The 15,649-nt window shown below is 36.4% G+C and overlaps 2 protein-coding genes across 2 annotated transcripts; one reads left to right on the top strand and one right to left on the bottom strand.

Annotated features, from left to right (window-relative positions):
- Nucleotides 1-546: 546 nt before the first annotated feature.
- cldn18 (claudin 18) lies at nt 547-2,566 on the top strand. Its single transcript, XM_057327366.1, has 5 exons — nt 547-951; nt 1,368-1,532; nt 1,687-1,882; nt 2,024-2,122; nt 2,235-2,566. The coding sequence occupies exons 1-5, from the start codon at nt 732-734 to the stop codon at nt 2,338-2,340; spliced, it is 786 nt and encodes a 261-aa protein (XP_057183349.1). The 5' UTR covers nt 547-731; the 3' UTR covers nt 2,341-2,566.
- Nucleotides 2,567-2,933: 367 nt separating this feature from the next.
- On the bottom strand, nt 2,934-15,031 carry hfm1 (helicase for meiosis 1). Its single transcript, XM_057327354.1, has 38 exons — nt 14,925-15,031; nt 14,698-14,807; nt 13,257-13,403; nt 12,543-12,584; nt 12,334-12,404; nt 12,121-12,253; nt 11,208-11,359; nt 10,808-10,885; nt 10,550-10,705; nt 10,265-10,465; nt 10,087-10,175; nt 9,842-9,885; nt 9,649-9,750; nt 9,405-9,550; nt 9,098-9,192; nt 8,852-8,985; nt 8,728-8,775; nt 8,542-8,622; nt 8,325-8,416; nt 8,144-8,250; nt 8,009-8,056; nt 7,348-7,445; nt 7,106-7,240; nt 6,903-6,988; nt 6,734-6,817; nt 6,486-6,643; nt 6,301-6,404; nt 5,984-6,193; nt 5,303-5,380; nt 5,104-5,225; nt 4,904-4,980; nt 4,706-4,800; nt 4,538-4,609; nt 3,614-3,868; nt 3,433-3,505; nt 3,300-3,333; nt 3,087-3,208; nt 2,934-3,000 (listed from the first exon to the last, which is right to left on the bottom strand). The coding sequence occupies exons 1-38, from the start codon at nt 14,993-14,995 to the stop codon at nt 2,934-2,936; spliced, it is 4,017 nt and encodes a 1,338-aa protein (XP_057183337.1). The 5' UTR covers nt 14,996-15,031.
- Nucleotides 15,032-15,649: the final 618 nt, after the last annotated feature.

Genomic DNA, 15,649 nt, shown 5'->3' with positions numbered 1-15,649 from the left:
AAAGTAAAATGACCTCACATTTTTCTTAGATGTCATACATATATTGTCAGCTTTATACAACAAATGGTTTAAAAAACAAATTAACTGCCAGACACACTGGTTTTCTGAGCTACAAAATGTTGATGTCAACTCGCATTTATTCACTGTCAAACTAGATGACATGCATCTTACCATATAGGTCTAAATGCTATAAAAATGTTTAAACTCTTAATTCGTAATCCCTTGCTCATGACACACTATTCAGTTCATGCTGTATGATTTCACATTTTGTTTTTAATTCAATTGATTACTCATTGTTATCAAATGCTGTTTATTGTTTGCTCATTATTTGCTTCATGCATCACTAAGGACAATGTATTCGGCAGACAAATCTTTAAATATACTTCAAATGATCCAAATATTAGGTGTGCCACATTAAAGCCTGTCTGAATGGCTCGGAATCATTACACATCAAGTGACCTCATGTATAAGTTGTGTTAATAAATGCTTTGACAAATGAAGTGCATGAGGAATATAGTTGTCATGTTAAGTTTCTGGTGGAAGTAGGTGAAATCACGGCCACTCGAAGCTTATCATGAGCATCACCCTTGGAGCGTGCATGTGAGCCTCACACGCACGCTCTTGATATTTAAAAGCAGCCTCACCCTGTCTAGCCTCAGTTAACCTACAAGCCTTTCACCAGCAGGTTCTCCAGACCAGCGACCCACGGCTGAAACCAGAACAGACGAAGAATGGCTTTCGCAATGCTGCAGAATGGAGGTTTTGTGTTAGGCCTCATCGGTATGGCTTTAGTTTTTGCTGCCACTGTTATGGATAACTGGTGTGTCAAAGATCGGCAGGGGGACATGATCACGTCTATATACACTTATAAAGGACTGTGGCGAAACTGCGAAGTGTCCAATGCTGGATTCACAGAGTGCCGACCACTCTATGGCCTTATAGGCTATTCAGGTAGGTTGACATTGATTGTTTTGTGTACACGACTTAAGGTTTAGACGTCTTCAAAAGTTTGTATTTGTGGCAGAGGAGTTGACTTTTGTGCACTGTTCACTGGGTATGTTATCTTAACAATACAAGGAGAACAGAAAATGTAACCAATGTGAGCAACGTGAAAAGTATTTTGCTAAAGCCATTAATATGAAAAACAAAAAAGATCTTATTAAAAACAAAATGGAATTGTACTGTATAAATACTGTACATATTCCTAGATTGTGTGCCACATGTGAGCAAAAAATAGTATAGGTGTTGTCGCCATGTGTGATATGTAGAGTTTACACACTGTCAACAATAATATCAGAAACCGATCAAACAAAAGCCACTGGCAATAGTGACACTTTCTGTTTTCTTGTTCTTGATTTCATTTTCAGGACACTTTCAAACTGTACGAGCACTGATGGTAGTTGCTATCGTCTTGAGTGTGATCGCAGTTTTTATCTCACTGTTTTCTCTAAAATGTGTCAAAATGAGAAGCATGGAGCAGACCACCAAGGCCAAAATGACTCTATGTGCAGGAGTTATGTTTGTCATTGCTGGTAAACAACAACTTTTTCATTGCTCAGTAGCTAGCTTTTGATCTTTAGTACTATAGTCAGAATGATTTTTATAAACATTACATTTTAACTAACAATTCTGTGCATCATATCACAATATTACACTTAAGAACCACATCTTCTTTCTTGTTTTCAGCCGTCTGTGGCATTTCTGGCCCATCAGTGTACGCCAATGACATAGTGGCTAGTTTCATGATGACCACCTACAGTCCAAATCAAGGAAAGATAGGCATGGGCCAGTACGGGGAAGAAATAGGAAAAGGCGGAATGGGCATGGGCGGAATGGGCATGGGTGGAATGGGCATGGGTGGAATGGACATGCATGGTCCCAGGTAAGATTTTTTAAATGTGTTGATGACAAGTGTACCTAATTTTCCGCAACGGACTAGTAGTATCGCATTTGCTGAGGTGTTTGTTAGGTATTGAATGCATCACTTCCTGTTCTCTTATCTGGTTTGTCTTTCAACGGTCAGGTACACATTCGGCCCCGCCCTTTTTGTAGCTTGGGTAGGAGCAGCTTTGTTACTCCTGGGAGGAATTTTGAAGTGCATTGCATTTAAAGGAATGCAGGGGTAAGTCATTGGATTGTATTTTTAACATTGAAGTCTATCATTTAAAAAAATACCCTGTTTATTTATTTGACATGTATGTGGATTCCCCACTAAGTAACCTGTTCTTTTTTAGCAACAATGAAACAGAAAAGGGATATGTTTACAAAGCCCCAGCCCACTGCAGGGCAGCTGATGAAGAGGTCGAACTTGAGAGACCAAAAGGATGTCAAAAGTATTAATGAAGACAAGATTAATGTTTCATGTCAGTTGTGTAAAACACCATGCATTGAAGAACTGTAGTAATCTCCTTGGGTGCTCGGATTAATGCAATAATGAATGTGTTACTTAATTCTTAATGTTACTATACAGTAAGAAAGAATGTATTAATATTATTTACAGTACTTTGGTAAAGCATGAATTTAGGTAAACAGGGCGGTTTATTAATATCCATTAAAAATCACTGTAAATAATGTATGATTGACTGTTAAACTCAAGATTTAAATAAAATTAAGCCACAACTGTCTGACTTCGATTTGCCTGACTTCGACTTCGGCATGACCTTTCATTTTCTAACATTTTACTTTAATATTTAACGTATAACACATATTTCTAACATTTTTCTTTTTTTCACAAGAATTTAAACATCTAAGAAGGTTAGTATATTAAACAGTATTTTCAAAATCAATAGGATGCTCTTGCATCTAATAACTTTGTTTCTACACGCAGAACAAAATAATGAAAGTAAGACATTGTTTTCTGACATTGTACATGTTTTGCATGGCCTAACACAAAACATCTAAGAAAAAGCACAGGAACGTAGCAGTGCTAAAACTTACAACAGACCATCAAATATATCAATATAAACATCTGCCTCATTGTTGCTGTCCTTTGCACATTCCCTATAATAATAAGGCAACATTTTACCATAATATTACCACATATAGAAATGTAGATATAAGTAAAACGTTATCGTTTCTTTAAATACCTGTTAACATATATTTTTTCCTGTTGAGCTGTGTCTACCCTTGAGAAAATATCAAGGAGTGAAGTTTTTTTGGTCTCTCTCTGGTTTGAAGGTGTGTTCATGCTTATTTCTGAGGACACTCTCTGAGAAATAAGGGCTCAACCATTTAGAAAAAAGGTTTGATGCAATTCCTTTTATAAGCATTTATATATTACTAAATGCTGTAATACTTACAGTTTGAGGTGTAGCAGCCACTGGAAGATGGATTCTGAAAAATATTATTCATATTAAAAACAATATTTTCAGAGGCATTAACAGGAAAAGCATAAGGTTTTCTTTTCCGATCACAATTCTTTCCTTTCATTACCTTTGTGGCAAGATGGACCTTAATGTTTTTTGTTTGGTTTGGGCTTGAGTTTGTGCTACTGCAGACAGACACCCTATCACACAAAACAAATCACTCTTTCAATCAATAATTGTTGATTTATAATTCATGAATTATTTTTCAAAGTCTTGAAACATAAAGATGACAAACAAATTCAACAAACCAGCATTTGTTGGTTGATAATGGCCCATCTTTAGATCGCATGCTTCAGATTCACAACACAACTCACTAGCACAGAGCAAGTGACCGTCATCAAAATCATCCCAATCATTCACTCCCAGGTCAAAGGTCACATTAAGAGTACCAGCCCAGTCAGAGCAGTGCTCTGGATTTGCATGGGTTGAATAAACATCAGCTTTATGAGAGGTGATTCCATCCATCTGTTTATGTTTGAGGGTCTTCAGTTGACCACATAAAACTTTGTAAAGAAAATAAAACAAAACAAACTCTTTCAGTTCAATGACTAATAACGGCTTATTAACAACAGCTTGTTAACAACGGCTTGATGGTGAAGCACAAACAGCAAGACTACGAATGTCTGTGAAATCTAGGCTAACTGAGATTAGGAGCATAAAAGTAGTTTTAGCCATAAAATGACGTAAACAATGCATTTGTAAAAAACGACTTCGTTTAAAGGAGTATTTTCTCCTGACTTTCAGCAATACCAGATATATCAACACAGATAGTGTTGCATTTAGTGGGTTTCTCATTTCTCATTTCATTTTTGATTAAGGTGGCTTTTGCATCTGAACTCTTAGGATATTTTACACTGTAAATAACACATTATAATTTTGAGATCGAGTTGTCAGTTATAATACTAAAATTAATTATTTTATTTACACTGCATTTTATTCTTTTGCACAAAAATACAGAGAGCTGGTTTCCTAAACATCGATTTCAATCTTTGATATGGCCTTACTAAGTCAATATATTAAAATTATATTTTTACAGAATGTTTTTTATGTTTTTTTTTATTATGTATAATTTTTTGCATGAAAACAGTAAATAACAAAGAAATGACTTAAGCTGCGTTTTCACAGGCAAGGTCACATATGTGTCAAACACCACAGAATCTAATGTACTGAACCTTGAGCTGAAGTAGCAGCTTGTCCAAGATCTCCAATTTCAGAATAAAAGCCTCCCATATAGTCATCGTAACCTGCAGATAAAAGTGACATTTAAAATTATATTGGTATTTGTCAACAAATTATGCTTTGTCACTTAAGTGTCTGTGACATGAGTTAATATACTGTACCTTCAAAAGATGAATTATCACTAGGTATGACAAATCCTTCCTCCAGTTCTGGGTTTTCACATCTACTTTGAGTATAACACTGACTTACCCTAATCCTTGAAAGCAAACACAGACAACATTAAGGCATATTAAAATATGAACAATAAGACCTTGCTCAGCATTAACTTCTGGTGGTCAAAACTAGAAAACACAGAATACTTCTTGACAGCAGGAAGTGTGTCTTTGGGTTTGTTTGAGAACTGCTGCATGCTGCATGTTTCATTATTCATCATCATCTAAAAGAAAAAAAGCAAGTGTCACTGTTATATTTGAAACGTTAATGAATCTTTCTAACGGACTACACATTTCTTGACAATTATTTACATATAATCATTAGTAGTCAAATTCAAAACACCGACCTTCAAGCGTTTCACAGGAGTCTCTGTGAGTCTCACATTCCTCATTTTCATATCTTTAAGGTATGATGAGAAAGTGGACTGATTTGCTGGTCTTTTCAGTATAATTTCAACTCCAACTTTGCCTAAAGGGTTAACTAAATTAATCACATCGATTCGAAACACAGAAAAAAGTGAGTCATGTAGAAAGTTTAGTACTCACAACAGTCATGTCCACAGAGCTCCTTGTTTCTGCAGAGATGATTACACTGTCTCTTTAAAGTATCTGGAGTAGTTTGATCTATTATGAACCAGAGAATGTGTCATATAAGAGCCCAACACACTAATGATTTTTGTAATTAGAGTGATTATGTGCGGCTATAAATATAAAAAACTGGAATACATACAATATATTAATTACTAGTTACTAATTACATATTCAATAGTGTAATTAAATTACTGTACAAATTACTTATTACTAATTACTTTCCATGTCCTACATCAACCTTGATTAGAATTGATTCAAGGATAGACATGAAACGGCTTATTTAATTCGTTCAACTAAATAATAAAAACTACACTAATTATTCTTATTAACTGACCAAAGTATTACAAATGTGAGAAGGATACATTAAAGCATACATTTTAAAGTTAGACTTATCATTTTTATGTCATTTCCTCTATTGAATATATTACTCAGTATTTAGTTCAATTACATCAGTAGTAACTAATTAAATTACAGAAAAATAAGAGTAATCCCTTACTTTACTTTTTCTAAAGGAAAAGTAATTAAATTAAAGTAACTAATTATTTAGTAACTAGTTACACCCAACACTGACTGTACTGTACATGCACAAGACTCCATAGAATGTCAATAAGCTAATGCAGTTTATACCAGTTGTACCTCTGTCTGAGGACTGATCATGTTGTTGTTGTTGTTGTTGTCTAGGACTGTGAACTCTGTTTGTCTGAGTTGTCACTACTGGGTTTTCTCTAAATGGTTTCAGAACCCTCTGCATTCTCCATGTAGGGCTCTGTATGATGTGAGATTCAGTGCCAAAACTCTTCTCTCCTAAGAAGAAGGTGCTGCACTTCTTCTGTATGTCCAGACCCACTATATCAACATCAATTCATTATTGCCAAATCTGACAATCTACATGTTTATGTTTGCGCTATTGGAAAGATTAAAATGTTTATTGAATAATGCCTTTAAACACTGACCATATTCAGAGCTTATCAAATGAATGTTGATCTCCTCTCCCTTGGATATTCTCTCCACCTCAATTCTCTTTGACCATTTCCCAGACTTCAAGAGCACTGCATCCCTGAAAAAAAAAGCTACTATTCCATCTTTTATTTGGGTATTTGATATTTTGCAAATGATTTTTACATCTCATAGAGCTTACATAATTTTCTGTTGGAAAACAACATTATTGTCACAGTCCCCAATAATGATTGTGACATGATGGTGGTCTGGTGCTGTCTGTTTCACTGCCATCTCTTTAAAATTCTTTGAGTTCACAGTGACAACAATCTCAGCTGTGGACACATTGTATCGTTGAATCTAGAAAAAAATATTCAAAACAACATTCTAATCGGCCTAAAAATAACTTTTAAATGTTTCTCTTTTAACATAAAAATTCAGAAATGTTACCTGTTCCAAATTCACTTCATATTTTGGAAGTTTGCTGACGGCTTCCTTTATTTGGTTTCCAAAGGGAGGATGTCGGTTCACAATCTGTCAAAAATGATCCGTCATTATTACAGATGGGAAATTACATTTTAGGAAATGTATTTTTATATAGTTATGGGTTTAGGCCTACTAGCTCTAGCTCTCTAGGACTGGTCTCCTCAATTTTGCTGAATGTTGTAAGCCCTGCATTCACCATGGCTGTGGCAAATGACTGCCCTGCAGTACAAAAGAAACCACAAATATTCAACAAATCTATTAAATATCCAGTATATAAAGACACTATTGTTTTCTATATGAAAATAAATTTCAAGTTCTAAGGAGGAGTTCCCCAACCTATCTTCTCAAGCTGCTTGGAAACATAAGGTGAGTTTTCCCACAGTTTGGCTCTGAAACATTTGGCAAGTATCAAAGAGTTGAGCTGAGCAGAGAAATTCTTTTGGGAGTGATGACGGAGAAACTCAGTCAGATCTGGTAGAGACCAAAAACACCACAAAAAAACAGTACACTTACAATGTCAAAGCCATGTCATCAGAGAAAAACAACCCAAAGTGAGATAGTAAGAGACTTTAGCTCACATTTGCTGACTCTAATTGCATTTCGGAATATCTTTCCAGTGTCCTGTATGAGTCCAAACTCCTGAATGGGGATACAGCCGAGCTGAGCTTGAATCAGACTGGAAAAAAAACATTTCATACATAAATTAAATAAAAATCGAAACAAACATACCAAAGAAGCAACAAGACTGTATAATAAAACAATAAGCCCCAAGAAGCAGTGGGTTACAGTGCATTTTATAAAAGCTAAGGGCGTTGTGGCTGTTATAAAATGCACTGTAACCCACTGCTTCGCGGGGCTTATTGCTTTTATAAAACGGTTATTCCAAATAGCAAGGTTTCATAAAATAAAGTAAATAAAGTGATATTTAGGCTATGTAAGGCAGTCAGCCGTTATAAAACGGGTTATTTTATAACAGCTTAGAACTCGGCTCAGCCAATCAGAATCAAGGACCAGAACTGACCGTTTTATAAAAGTCATTTTAACAGGAATGACAAATTTACACATGTGGTTCTCAATTGCAGATCTGTTTTGATACGGTCATGGACAGCAAGGAACAAAATAGGCCCTTGAAAATATCAATTTGGCTCTGTGCCACTGGATGTAAAATTAAAAAGAAATGGGGATCCTGTAGAAAACCCAATTCAAATTATCTTCCAAAAAGCAATAGCAAGAACTTACCAGTTTACTTTCATGTCATTACTTTTGATCTTTCCCTCCATGGGATACCTGAAAAAGATATATTACATATATTACATTTTTTTAGTGCACTCATATATTAACAGTGAGTTTAAAACTGCTGGAGAGAACTCTGACCTGATGGTAGTTCTGTTCTTGTCCTTGTTCAGCATGTTCAAGGTTTTTTTCTCGTTTACTCTCAATTGCACATCACTAAATTCCTTTCCCTTAGATATCATTTCAATCTAAAAACCAACAAATTTTATATTGTTCTCAAGCAGATCAATAAAAGCTACAGTGATTCCAAATGCTTTCTTACCAGCTCAGGTAAAGTCTCGGTTCCTGTCACTTCACTGAATTGCCTCACAGTGTCGAAGGCGACACAATATCTGGCCATGAGTTTTCCTGTCTCTGTGCGTGACATTTCATTACAATCAATGCCAATATCCAAAGAGTACCAATTATGTAATACACAAAACAGAAAAGTTATTTAAACCACCATATATTTGAAGGAAGTATACAAAGCAATCTGTCACCTGTGGGTTTGATGTTAATGTCTTCATCCATGGTAATCAGATTCAATGAGGCCAAAGAGTTCAGGTTTTTCAAGCACAGTTCTAAAACAGGGTGAAAGCTTTATTCACACCACAAGTAGATTGTTGGTAGCCAAACAGCTAGTTTGCTTAGATGACACGGTTAATAGTTTATCACTTTTGTCATACCTTGTAATTTAATTTCAATTCCACATTTGTCAAGGTCAGGGGGGAAACCTAAGACAAAATATGGAAAGTAATATAAATAGAAAGTAGTTTGTAACTTTAAAATCACCAAAAGTTAAGGCCTTACCATAGTGCTTGGGGTTTTTTAAAGCACGGATGTACAAGAAGGTGGAGCGAATCCAGTCTAGAGCCATGTTGACATCAGATATGGTGTGGAGAACAATCTCAGCATTCAAGTGCTCCACCAAGTTTGTGTGCAAACTGAAACCAGAACTTTCATTACATTCATAAGTAGTAAATAAACCAACTGGTATACAGTATATCATATGTTTAAACAATTCTCTCTGAAAAGACATCTCCCTGATTTATGTACCTGCTCTCGATGCTGTCTATGCCACTCAAAAACTGTGTGTATTTGTCCTTTGTTTGAGACCTGGTCATGATCACTGCAGTTGCTGTTGTATCAAACTAAACATAAATCAAAGCCATGTTGCAATTGCTAATAGTTTACCTTAAATGCTTGACCTAACCTACCCTCTTATATCACTGCATAAGTGCACTTGCAGTATGTGTTTCATTTCCACGCACATTGTTTATACGTTTCTGGAGTATTGTAAATGAAACCCATAAGCACCACAGATCCCAAAGACATCTGTCAGTTTTAACAGTGTCAGCAGTACCTGTGGTCTGCCTGCTCTCCCAATCATCTGCAACAGGTCAGCTTCATTGTACTCTTCACATGCGCCACCAACATAGTGCAGTGTGGATTTGATAACCACTAGATGGGCCGGAAGATTCACACCCATGGCTAAGGTGCTGGTTGTAACTGTATAAGAGAAAAGAGTTTAACTTAGTTTCATGACAATACATTGTGAACTGAATAATGAGCATTAAAATGAAAGGGTGATATGTTTATAAACTTACACAACACTGGCAGGTCACCCATAGTAAATGCATCTTCAACCACTTTTCTGTCTGACACTCCCATACCGGCATGGTGATATCCAATGCCACAAAGAATCAGATCTGAAAAAGGTTGGTTAAAAAAACGTCAGTTCACCTTCATGTAAAAAAGACCAAAGCATTTATGGATCTCAAATAAATAAAGCTTACACACCTTTGAGTTTTGAATCAAGCATTGAGTTTGCATACTTTATTAGCCTATGAAAGAGGTTATGAGTTACTTAACATTTCTTATATAAAGTAATAAGAGTCATTCATGTTGGGTAAACATCTAAGGCAACAAGAAAAGGAAAACAAAAGTGCCCCATTTGACTATTTTCATATTTTGACTTATGAAAGACTTTCTAACAGGAAATGTATTTTAATAGACTATGGCTGTAATATGATCAAATACTGTACCTCTTTTTGTGGTCAATGCTCATAATGAATCTGGCATCTTTGGAAAGCACAGCAGCAGACTGTTGAACTCCTTTTCTTGTGGAGCAAAACTAGTAAAATATCAGATGAATAAAATCACTGTGCTTTTCATTTAAAAAATAACAGCTCAACACATACACATTCACAAAGATTCACATACCACAAGTGATGGTTTTTGATCCGAGTAGGTCTGAATGATATTGGCCATTTTGTAGTTTAGAGAAAGATCAAACTTAAATTCATTCTGGTTGTTTCCACAGGGGAACCCAAGCACGACCTTCCTCAGTTTCACTGGCCTATGACTCTCATCCATCTCCAGACAAGTGGCAGGCCCTGATTCATCTGACAGCCATTCAGATATCTTCAAAATGACAAGCAGCACAGAAATGATTAATACAGAACCCACACATTCTAAATTACTTCAGTTCTTCCTAAAACTCCTTACATCCTGAATATTCGGGATGGTGGCTGAAACAGCCACAAATCTCATTGAAGCTTTTGACTCTGGATTTACAGCCCGGCTATATGAATACATGGTTTTCATTCTGGTGACCACAACCTCAAGAGTGGCTCCACGGGTTTTGTCTTTCACCACATGTACCTAGAGACAGTACACAGCACTAATGTCATTCACTAATAATATCACTGCCACCTATTTTGAAATACCGGTATTAATGATCAGGTGGGTGTACATGAAACATACCTCATCGATGAGAAAGAGACGAACAGACCGCAATAAACAGTTATCCTTCCACCTTCTTGTCATGCTGTCCCATTTTTCCTTTGAAAGGAAAGAATTTTTCAGCGTTGTAAAAAGATGTTTCATCTGAAGACTCACAATGCCCAGTCTGTATAGAGACTGTCTGATCCGTACTGCACACAAAACCTGAAATCACTCTAATCTAGCAACCAAATGTGATGGTGTGACATTGCACAATAAAGTCATGGAAATATAGTCTTGCTTAGATCCAACCACAGTGATATACTGAGTTTTGAAAAATTTTACCAGGTTTAGTGACTTTTATTAATTTAGCAAGTAAATTAAAATTATCTAGAAAATACATAAAAGCTGCTTTATAAGCTGCCTTACTATGGAGACTTACCGGAGTTGTCAAAATTAGATGAGCATCCTGGACTTCAAACATGTCATCAATCTCTGTGTCTCCTGTTAGCTCCTTGCATTTTAGTCCGAGAGGTCCAAATTTTTGGTTCCAGTTTTCATATTGCTGACTGCAAAGAGCCTTAATTGGTGCCACTGAAGTATAAACCAGAAAAATATAAAATACTACCTACTAAAGCAGGGTTTTTCCTGGCTCAAAATGAGGCTGAGGTGGTGCCATCCTGATCTTGTACACACACACACACACACGTAGGCCTACCGTACCTTTAAGTGGCTTAACCAAAGTGACTTTGAGTTTGACATATTAAAAGTTCTAATAAAATTAGATAAAAATGAGAATTATTAAGTTATATAAAACATTAATTTTATTCAACCAAACAGAAGATCTCTTATATTCGCTAGTGACTAAAAAGTTCAATAGTTAAAATGAATCGGTTCAAATGAGTCATTCGTGTGCGAGTCGTTCTGAACGCAATGTGCGTTCATACTGGCGAACTCGCTGTGTACAGTATACGCTGATTCAACGATCCAACTGCACAGCTAAAGACATTACAATGATGTACGTCATGTTAATTTAAGAAATTTCAAGAAATTAAACGTACTTGGATGCAAAACAAACAGTCGTTAAACAACTCTTGTTCTTCAACTTTTTTTAGCGCCTCAGTGTGCTGATAACGAAACAGTGCCTCCACTGTGGCGTAATGTCGCAACTGCAGTTACAAATGACAGTCTGTTAAATGCACGCAGCATTTCTTGTGAAGGCTCTCAACATAATTTGGGCGAGAGCCTGAGGGGGCACGACATTTGACGGAGGCGACCGCCTCCAATTTCTCTATACAGGAAAAACCCTGTAAAGGAGTGAATACATTTATAATAATAAATAATGTCCAACTCACTGTATACAGCTCTGACATTGTGCCAGGGCTCTGAAACCTCAATCAGAAGACGAATAATGGCCAACTCAAAGAGAACGGTCTTCCCAGAGCCCGTAGGAGCACAGGCAACAAAGTTTTTACTGGTGTATAGAATCTGAAATAGAGCAATACCTTGCCACAAACTACATTTATGACCATTAACAATCGAACAATGTTCAAATGGCAGCTACTTACATCATCCAATGCTTGGGACTGTAAGTAGTTAAAGTAGGGGAATTCTTTGAATACACTTCTGAATTTAGCAGCTATGCATATATCAAGGAAAACATTCAACATGACAATTATACATTGTCATCCACAATTTAAAGGTATAAATATGCATCAAATTCTGTTCATCCAATGTAAATGATTTCTTTCCAGGTTAGCTGAATTGAAGAGGATACGAATTTCAGAGACTGGACGGAGAGTTCCTTTTCCAGATGACCCTTTGAAAACATTACTTATATGGTAATATTTTACAATAAGAATTCATGATCACATTTTTCATAGTTGAAGAATGACTAGACCAAAATGATGATGACTGGTGAATATTGTAAATTCATATTAAACCTATTAACAATTGACAATGGTAATGGAATTTTGAACAGAGAACTAAAAGTGCACTAGTATTTTAAATTACCTTCAAATTCTATTGGTTTAGAAGCAAGCTGGAGATCATACACTGTCTTTGCATGAAAACCACCTTTTTGCTCTGCAGAATGGCCCTGCTCTGCTCGGCCCATCCCAATAAACGGACTACAGATAGTAGCAGCATGCGCTTTCTGCGGACCTCTTGTTGTCATAGCAACCTGACCCAGGAAAGGGTTGTCATTTGTTATTGCTGTCAACTGATTTGTTATACCGTCTTCACCATTCCCAGACATCTTTGCGGGAGTTCTGAACAGCCTAAGGGAAGATTTAAAAGGCATCTATTTACCCGCGTATTGTTACAATGCCAATATCCATGTAAATAAAAAACTACTAGTTAAATAAGCAAATTTTGTTAAATCAAACAAAAAACAAAGAGTACTGAGTCTTGAACGCAGAGTAACTGGCAGGAGGTGAAGGTCTTGTTTCCAAAAGGCAATCCATATCCTGCACTGCACCCATAGAGATACCTCTTTTTCCAGAGGTTTCACGTGTCCACAGAACAGATTCCTCCAGCTCCTGTGATTTCATAGTCTTGGACACTTGGACAGTTTCAACAGGATTGCAATTGATCTTATTTGGCGGAGGTAGAAACTTCTTTGATCTCTGAGCGTAACCTTAATGAAAGTAAATGATGAGGAGGATTATTAGTAAATGAATGATGAGGAGGATTTACTTCTATATTTACTCTCTGCTGTCAGTCTCGAATAAGACATTTCTTTACTTTTTAATTAACCCAGCAGCATGGAAGTAAGATATGTGCTTTCTTAAAGGTGCTGTGTGTATATTTTTGGAGGATCTATTGACAGAAATGCAATATAATATACTGTACATCAGTGCACTTATGCTTTTGTTTAATTAATTGAAAAATGTTTAAAGGCTTCATTATTATTAATGTACTTTTTTCTTAATTTATTATATATTTTTGTTAAAGATATATGCTATTATGTTTACATTTTTTTTAATTAATTACAATTTTGACGGCCTGTGTTGCAATAGTTGGATAACGAAATTAATACTGAGAATAGTGAAATTTTGCTGATAGCTTATTGGTAACGGATACTGAATTGTAGGATAGTGACTTTCTTTATTTACACCTTTCATGCATTTCATATTTTATTATGTCCGTGATTACAGCGGAAGATGCTCATGAGACCGCCAAAACTGTCTTCCTGTTATCACATCCGGTGAAAGGAACGTTAAAATGGAATCGGCCGACGTGAAAAAGAATCTGGCTAGTGTGATTTAAAAATAGTTCACAATTCGTCGTCGACAATCAAGTCCGAAGTTTGCGAGAATTTTAATGCGTCTATTTAATGTGGGTGCGGTTCGGGTGTGTATGTCAAACGGGTAGGGTCAGGTACGGAATGAAATTAGTGCTGCTGTCGGGTGACGGGTTGAGTGTTCTTTTAATTACTGCGGGTGCGGGTTTACCAAATAGGACCCGTGCAGGACTCTGCTGTACATAACTATGTCTTCAGAGGTGTATAAAGACCTTACATAATGAAGCGTTAAGTCGTTATGTATTTACCACCTCAAAATGAGCCATTTCTATCTACACCGCAGGTCCCCATGCATAGAATTGACCATGTTGTTTCTACAGTAGCCCTAAACGGACAAACTGTTTCATAAACAGTTTCATAAAATCGTTATCTCCTTCGGCAAAGAAGCGAAAACGTGACAACATCTTAGTCCTGTGTCAGCCTCCTTAGTGCTTCGAAAGGGAGGGGGAGTGGTGAACTGTAGGTTGCAATTCACAATCTCACCGCTAGATGCCGCTAAATTTCATACACTGGATGTTTAACAGGAGCAATACACATGCAGAGCCAGACAATGCATAGTCTGTATGATATTGTAAATCAAATATCTGTATATTTTCCGATAAAAACCTTTGGCCCAAACAGGACTTACCATATGAGAGTGTTGCGGCCTTGCCTTGAATGCCTTGCGTTGCAGTTATTTCTGATAGTGAGGGTGGAGCATTGAATATCCTGGAATACTGTCCATGACATAAAGGTTTTCTATACAGAAGAACACATGCTGTCATAAAAGTATGAGCTGGACAAGCATTTCATTTATTCTCATATCATTTGGTATGTCTGCTTTCAGGCGTTAACATGGTGTAAAGTCCTGCTCACACTTTATGAATCACAGGCCCGTCATAAAACAGGTTATCCAGCGAAGATGCGCCTTCTTCTGAATCGAACATGTTGTGGACGTCAATGTATTACATTTACATTTGTCATCCTAGAAGACAAAAAGGACAAAGACCAATTGTAATATAGATCATTGAGATATGAAACGCCTGGGACATGACAATAGATCTGTGTAACGTTAAGTGTCGTCTCATGAACAGTTCTGTTGTGATTAGCCGGTTTGCTAATGTTACTCTGAGGTAAAATAACGAGTTAACAGCTTCTGATTCTGAATGTCCGTTTTAAAATCATATGTGAATAAAGCTTGTAAAGAAAGTATTAATGAGCAAAAGACATTACACATATGTCAGTTTTACTGAATTTTATGTACTAAAATGCAAAAAATTGGTGTGAGAAATACTTTGTAGCTGCCACTCCCTGAAGAGAACGAGTAAACCCGCGATATGTGTAATCGCGCGCAGGGTCAGGTCATCAAGCCATCACTAAACAGCTTTGTTTAATTACATTACTGGGTATGTAATTAATGTAACGGTAACGTTGGTGTTAAAATAAGTCACAGTGTTAATAATCTATAAAAGTAACGTTAATGCAATTTATTTTTAGAGTAGGATACCGACAGCTGTCTGTCCGGTTAAAGATAAACACCTATGAAGGAATTTGGTTTATCCCCAATCAGTCATGTTGTACAGTTGATGCGTGTATAAATC

The sequence above is a fragment of the Triplophysa rosa genome, unplaced genomic scaffold (assembly GCF_024868665.1).
Source record: "Triplophysa rosa unplaced genomic scaffold, Trosa_1v2 scaffold221_ERROPOS574315, whole genome shotgun sequence".
Taxonomy (NCBI): Eukaryota; Metazoa; Chordata; class Actinopteri; order Cypriniformes; family Nemacheilidae; genus Triplophysa; species Triplophysa rosa.
Note: the sequence above shows the minus strand (reverse complement) of the source record. Positions and strands in the feature narration are given on the sequence as shown.

What these genes read in the sequence shown, in the direction of transcription:
- cldn18 (XM_057327366.1), top strand. Translation starts at nt 732, where the DNA reads ATGGCTTTCGCAATGCTGCAGAATGGAGGTTTTGTGTTAGGCCTCATC. An exon ending in TGGCCTTATAGGCTATTCAG is followed by an intron (nt 952 to 1,367) that starts GTAGGTTGACAT and finishes TTTCATTTTCAG; the next exon opens with GACACTTTCAAACTGTACGA. An exon ending in AGTTATGTTTGTCATTGCTG is followed by an intron (nt 1,533 to 1,686) that starts GTAAACAACAAC and finishes TCTTGTTTTCAG; the next exon opens with CCGTCTGTGGCATTTCTGGC.
- hfm1 (XM_057327354.1), bottom strand. Translation starts at nt 14,995, where the DNA reads ATGTTCGATTCAGAAGAAGGCGCATCTTCGCTGGATAACCTGTTTTAT. An exon ending in CAATGTCAGAGCTGTATACA is followed by an intron (nt 11,360 to 12,120) that starts GTGAGTTGGACA and finishes TTTATACTTCAG; the next exon opens with TGGCACCAATTAAGGCTCTT. An exon ending in AAAAAACCCCAAGCACTATG is followed by an intron (nt 8,776 to 8,851) that starts GTAAGGCCTTAA and finishes ATTTTGTCTTAG; the next exon opens with GTTTCCCCCCTGACCTTGAC.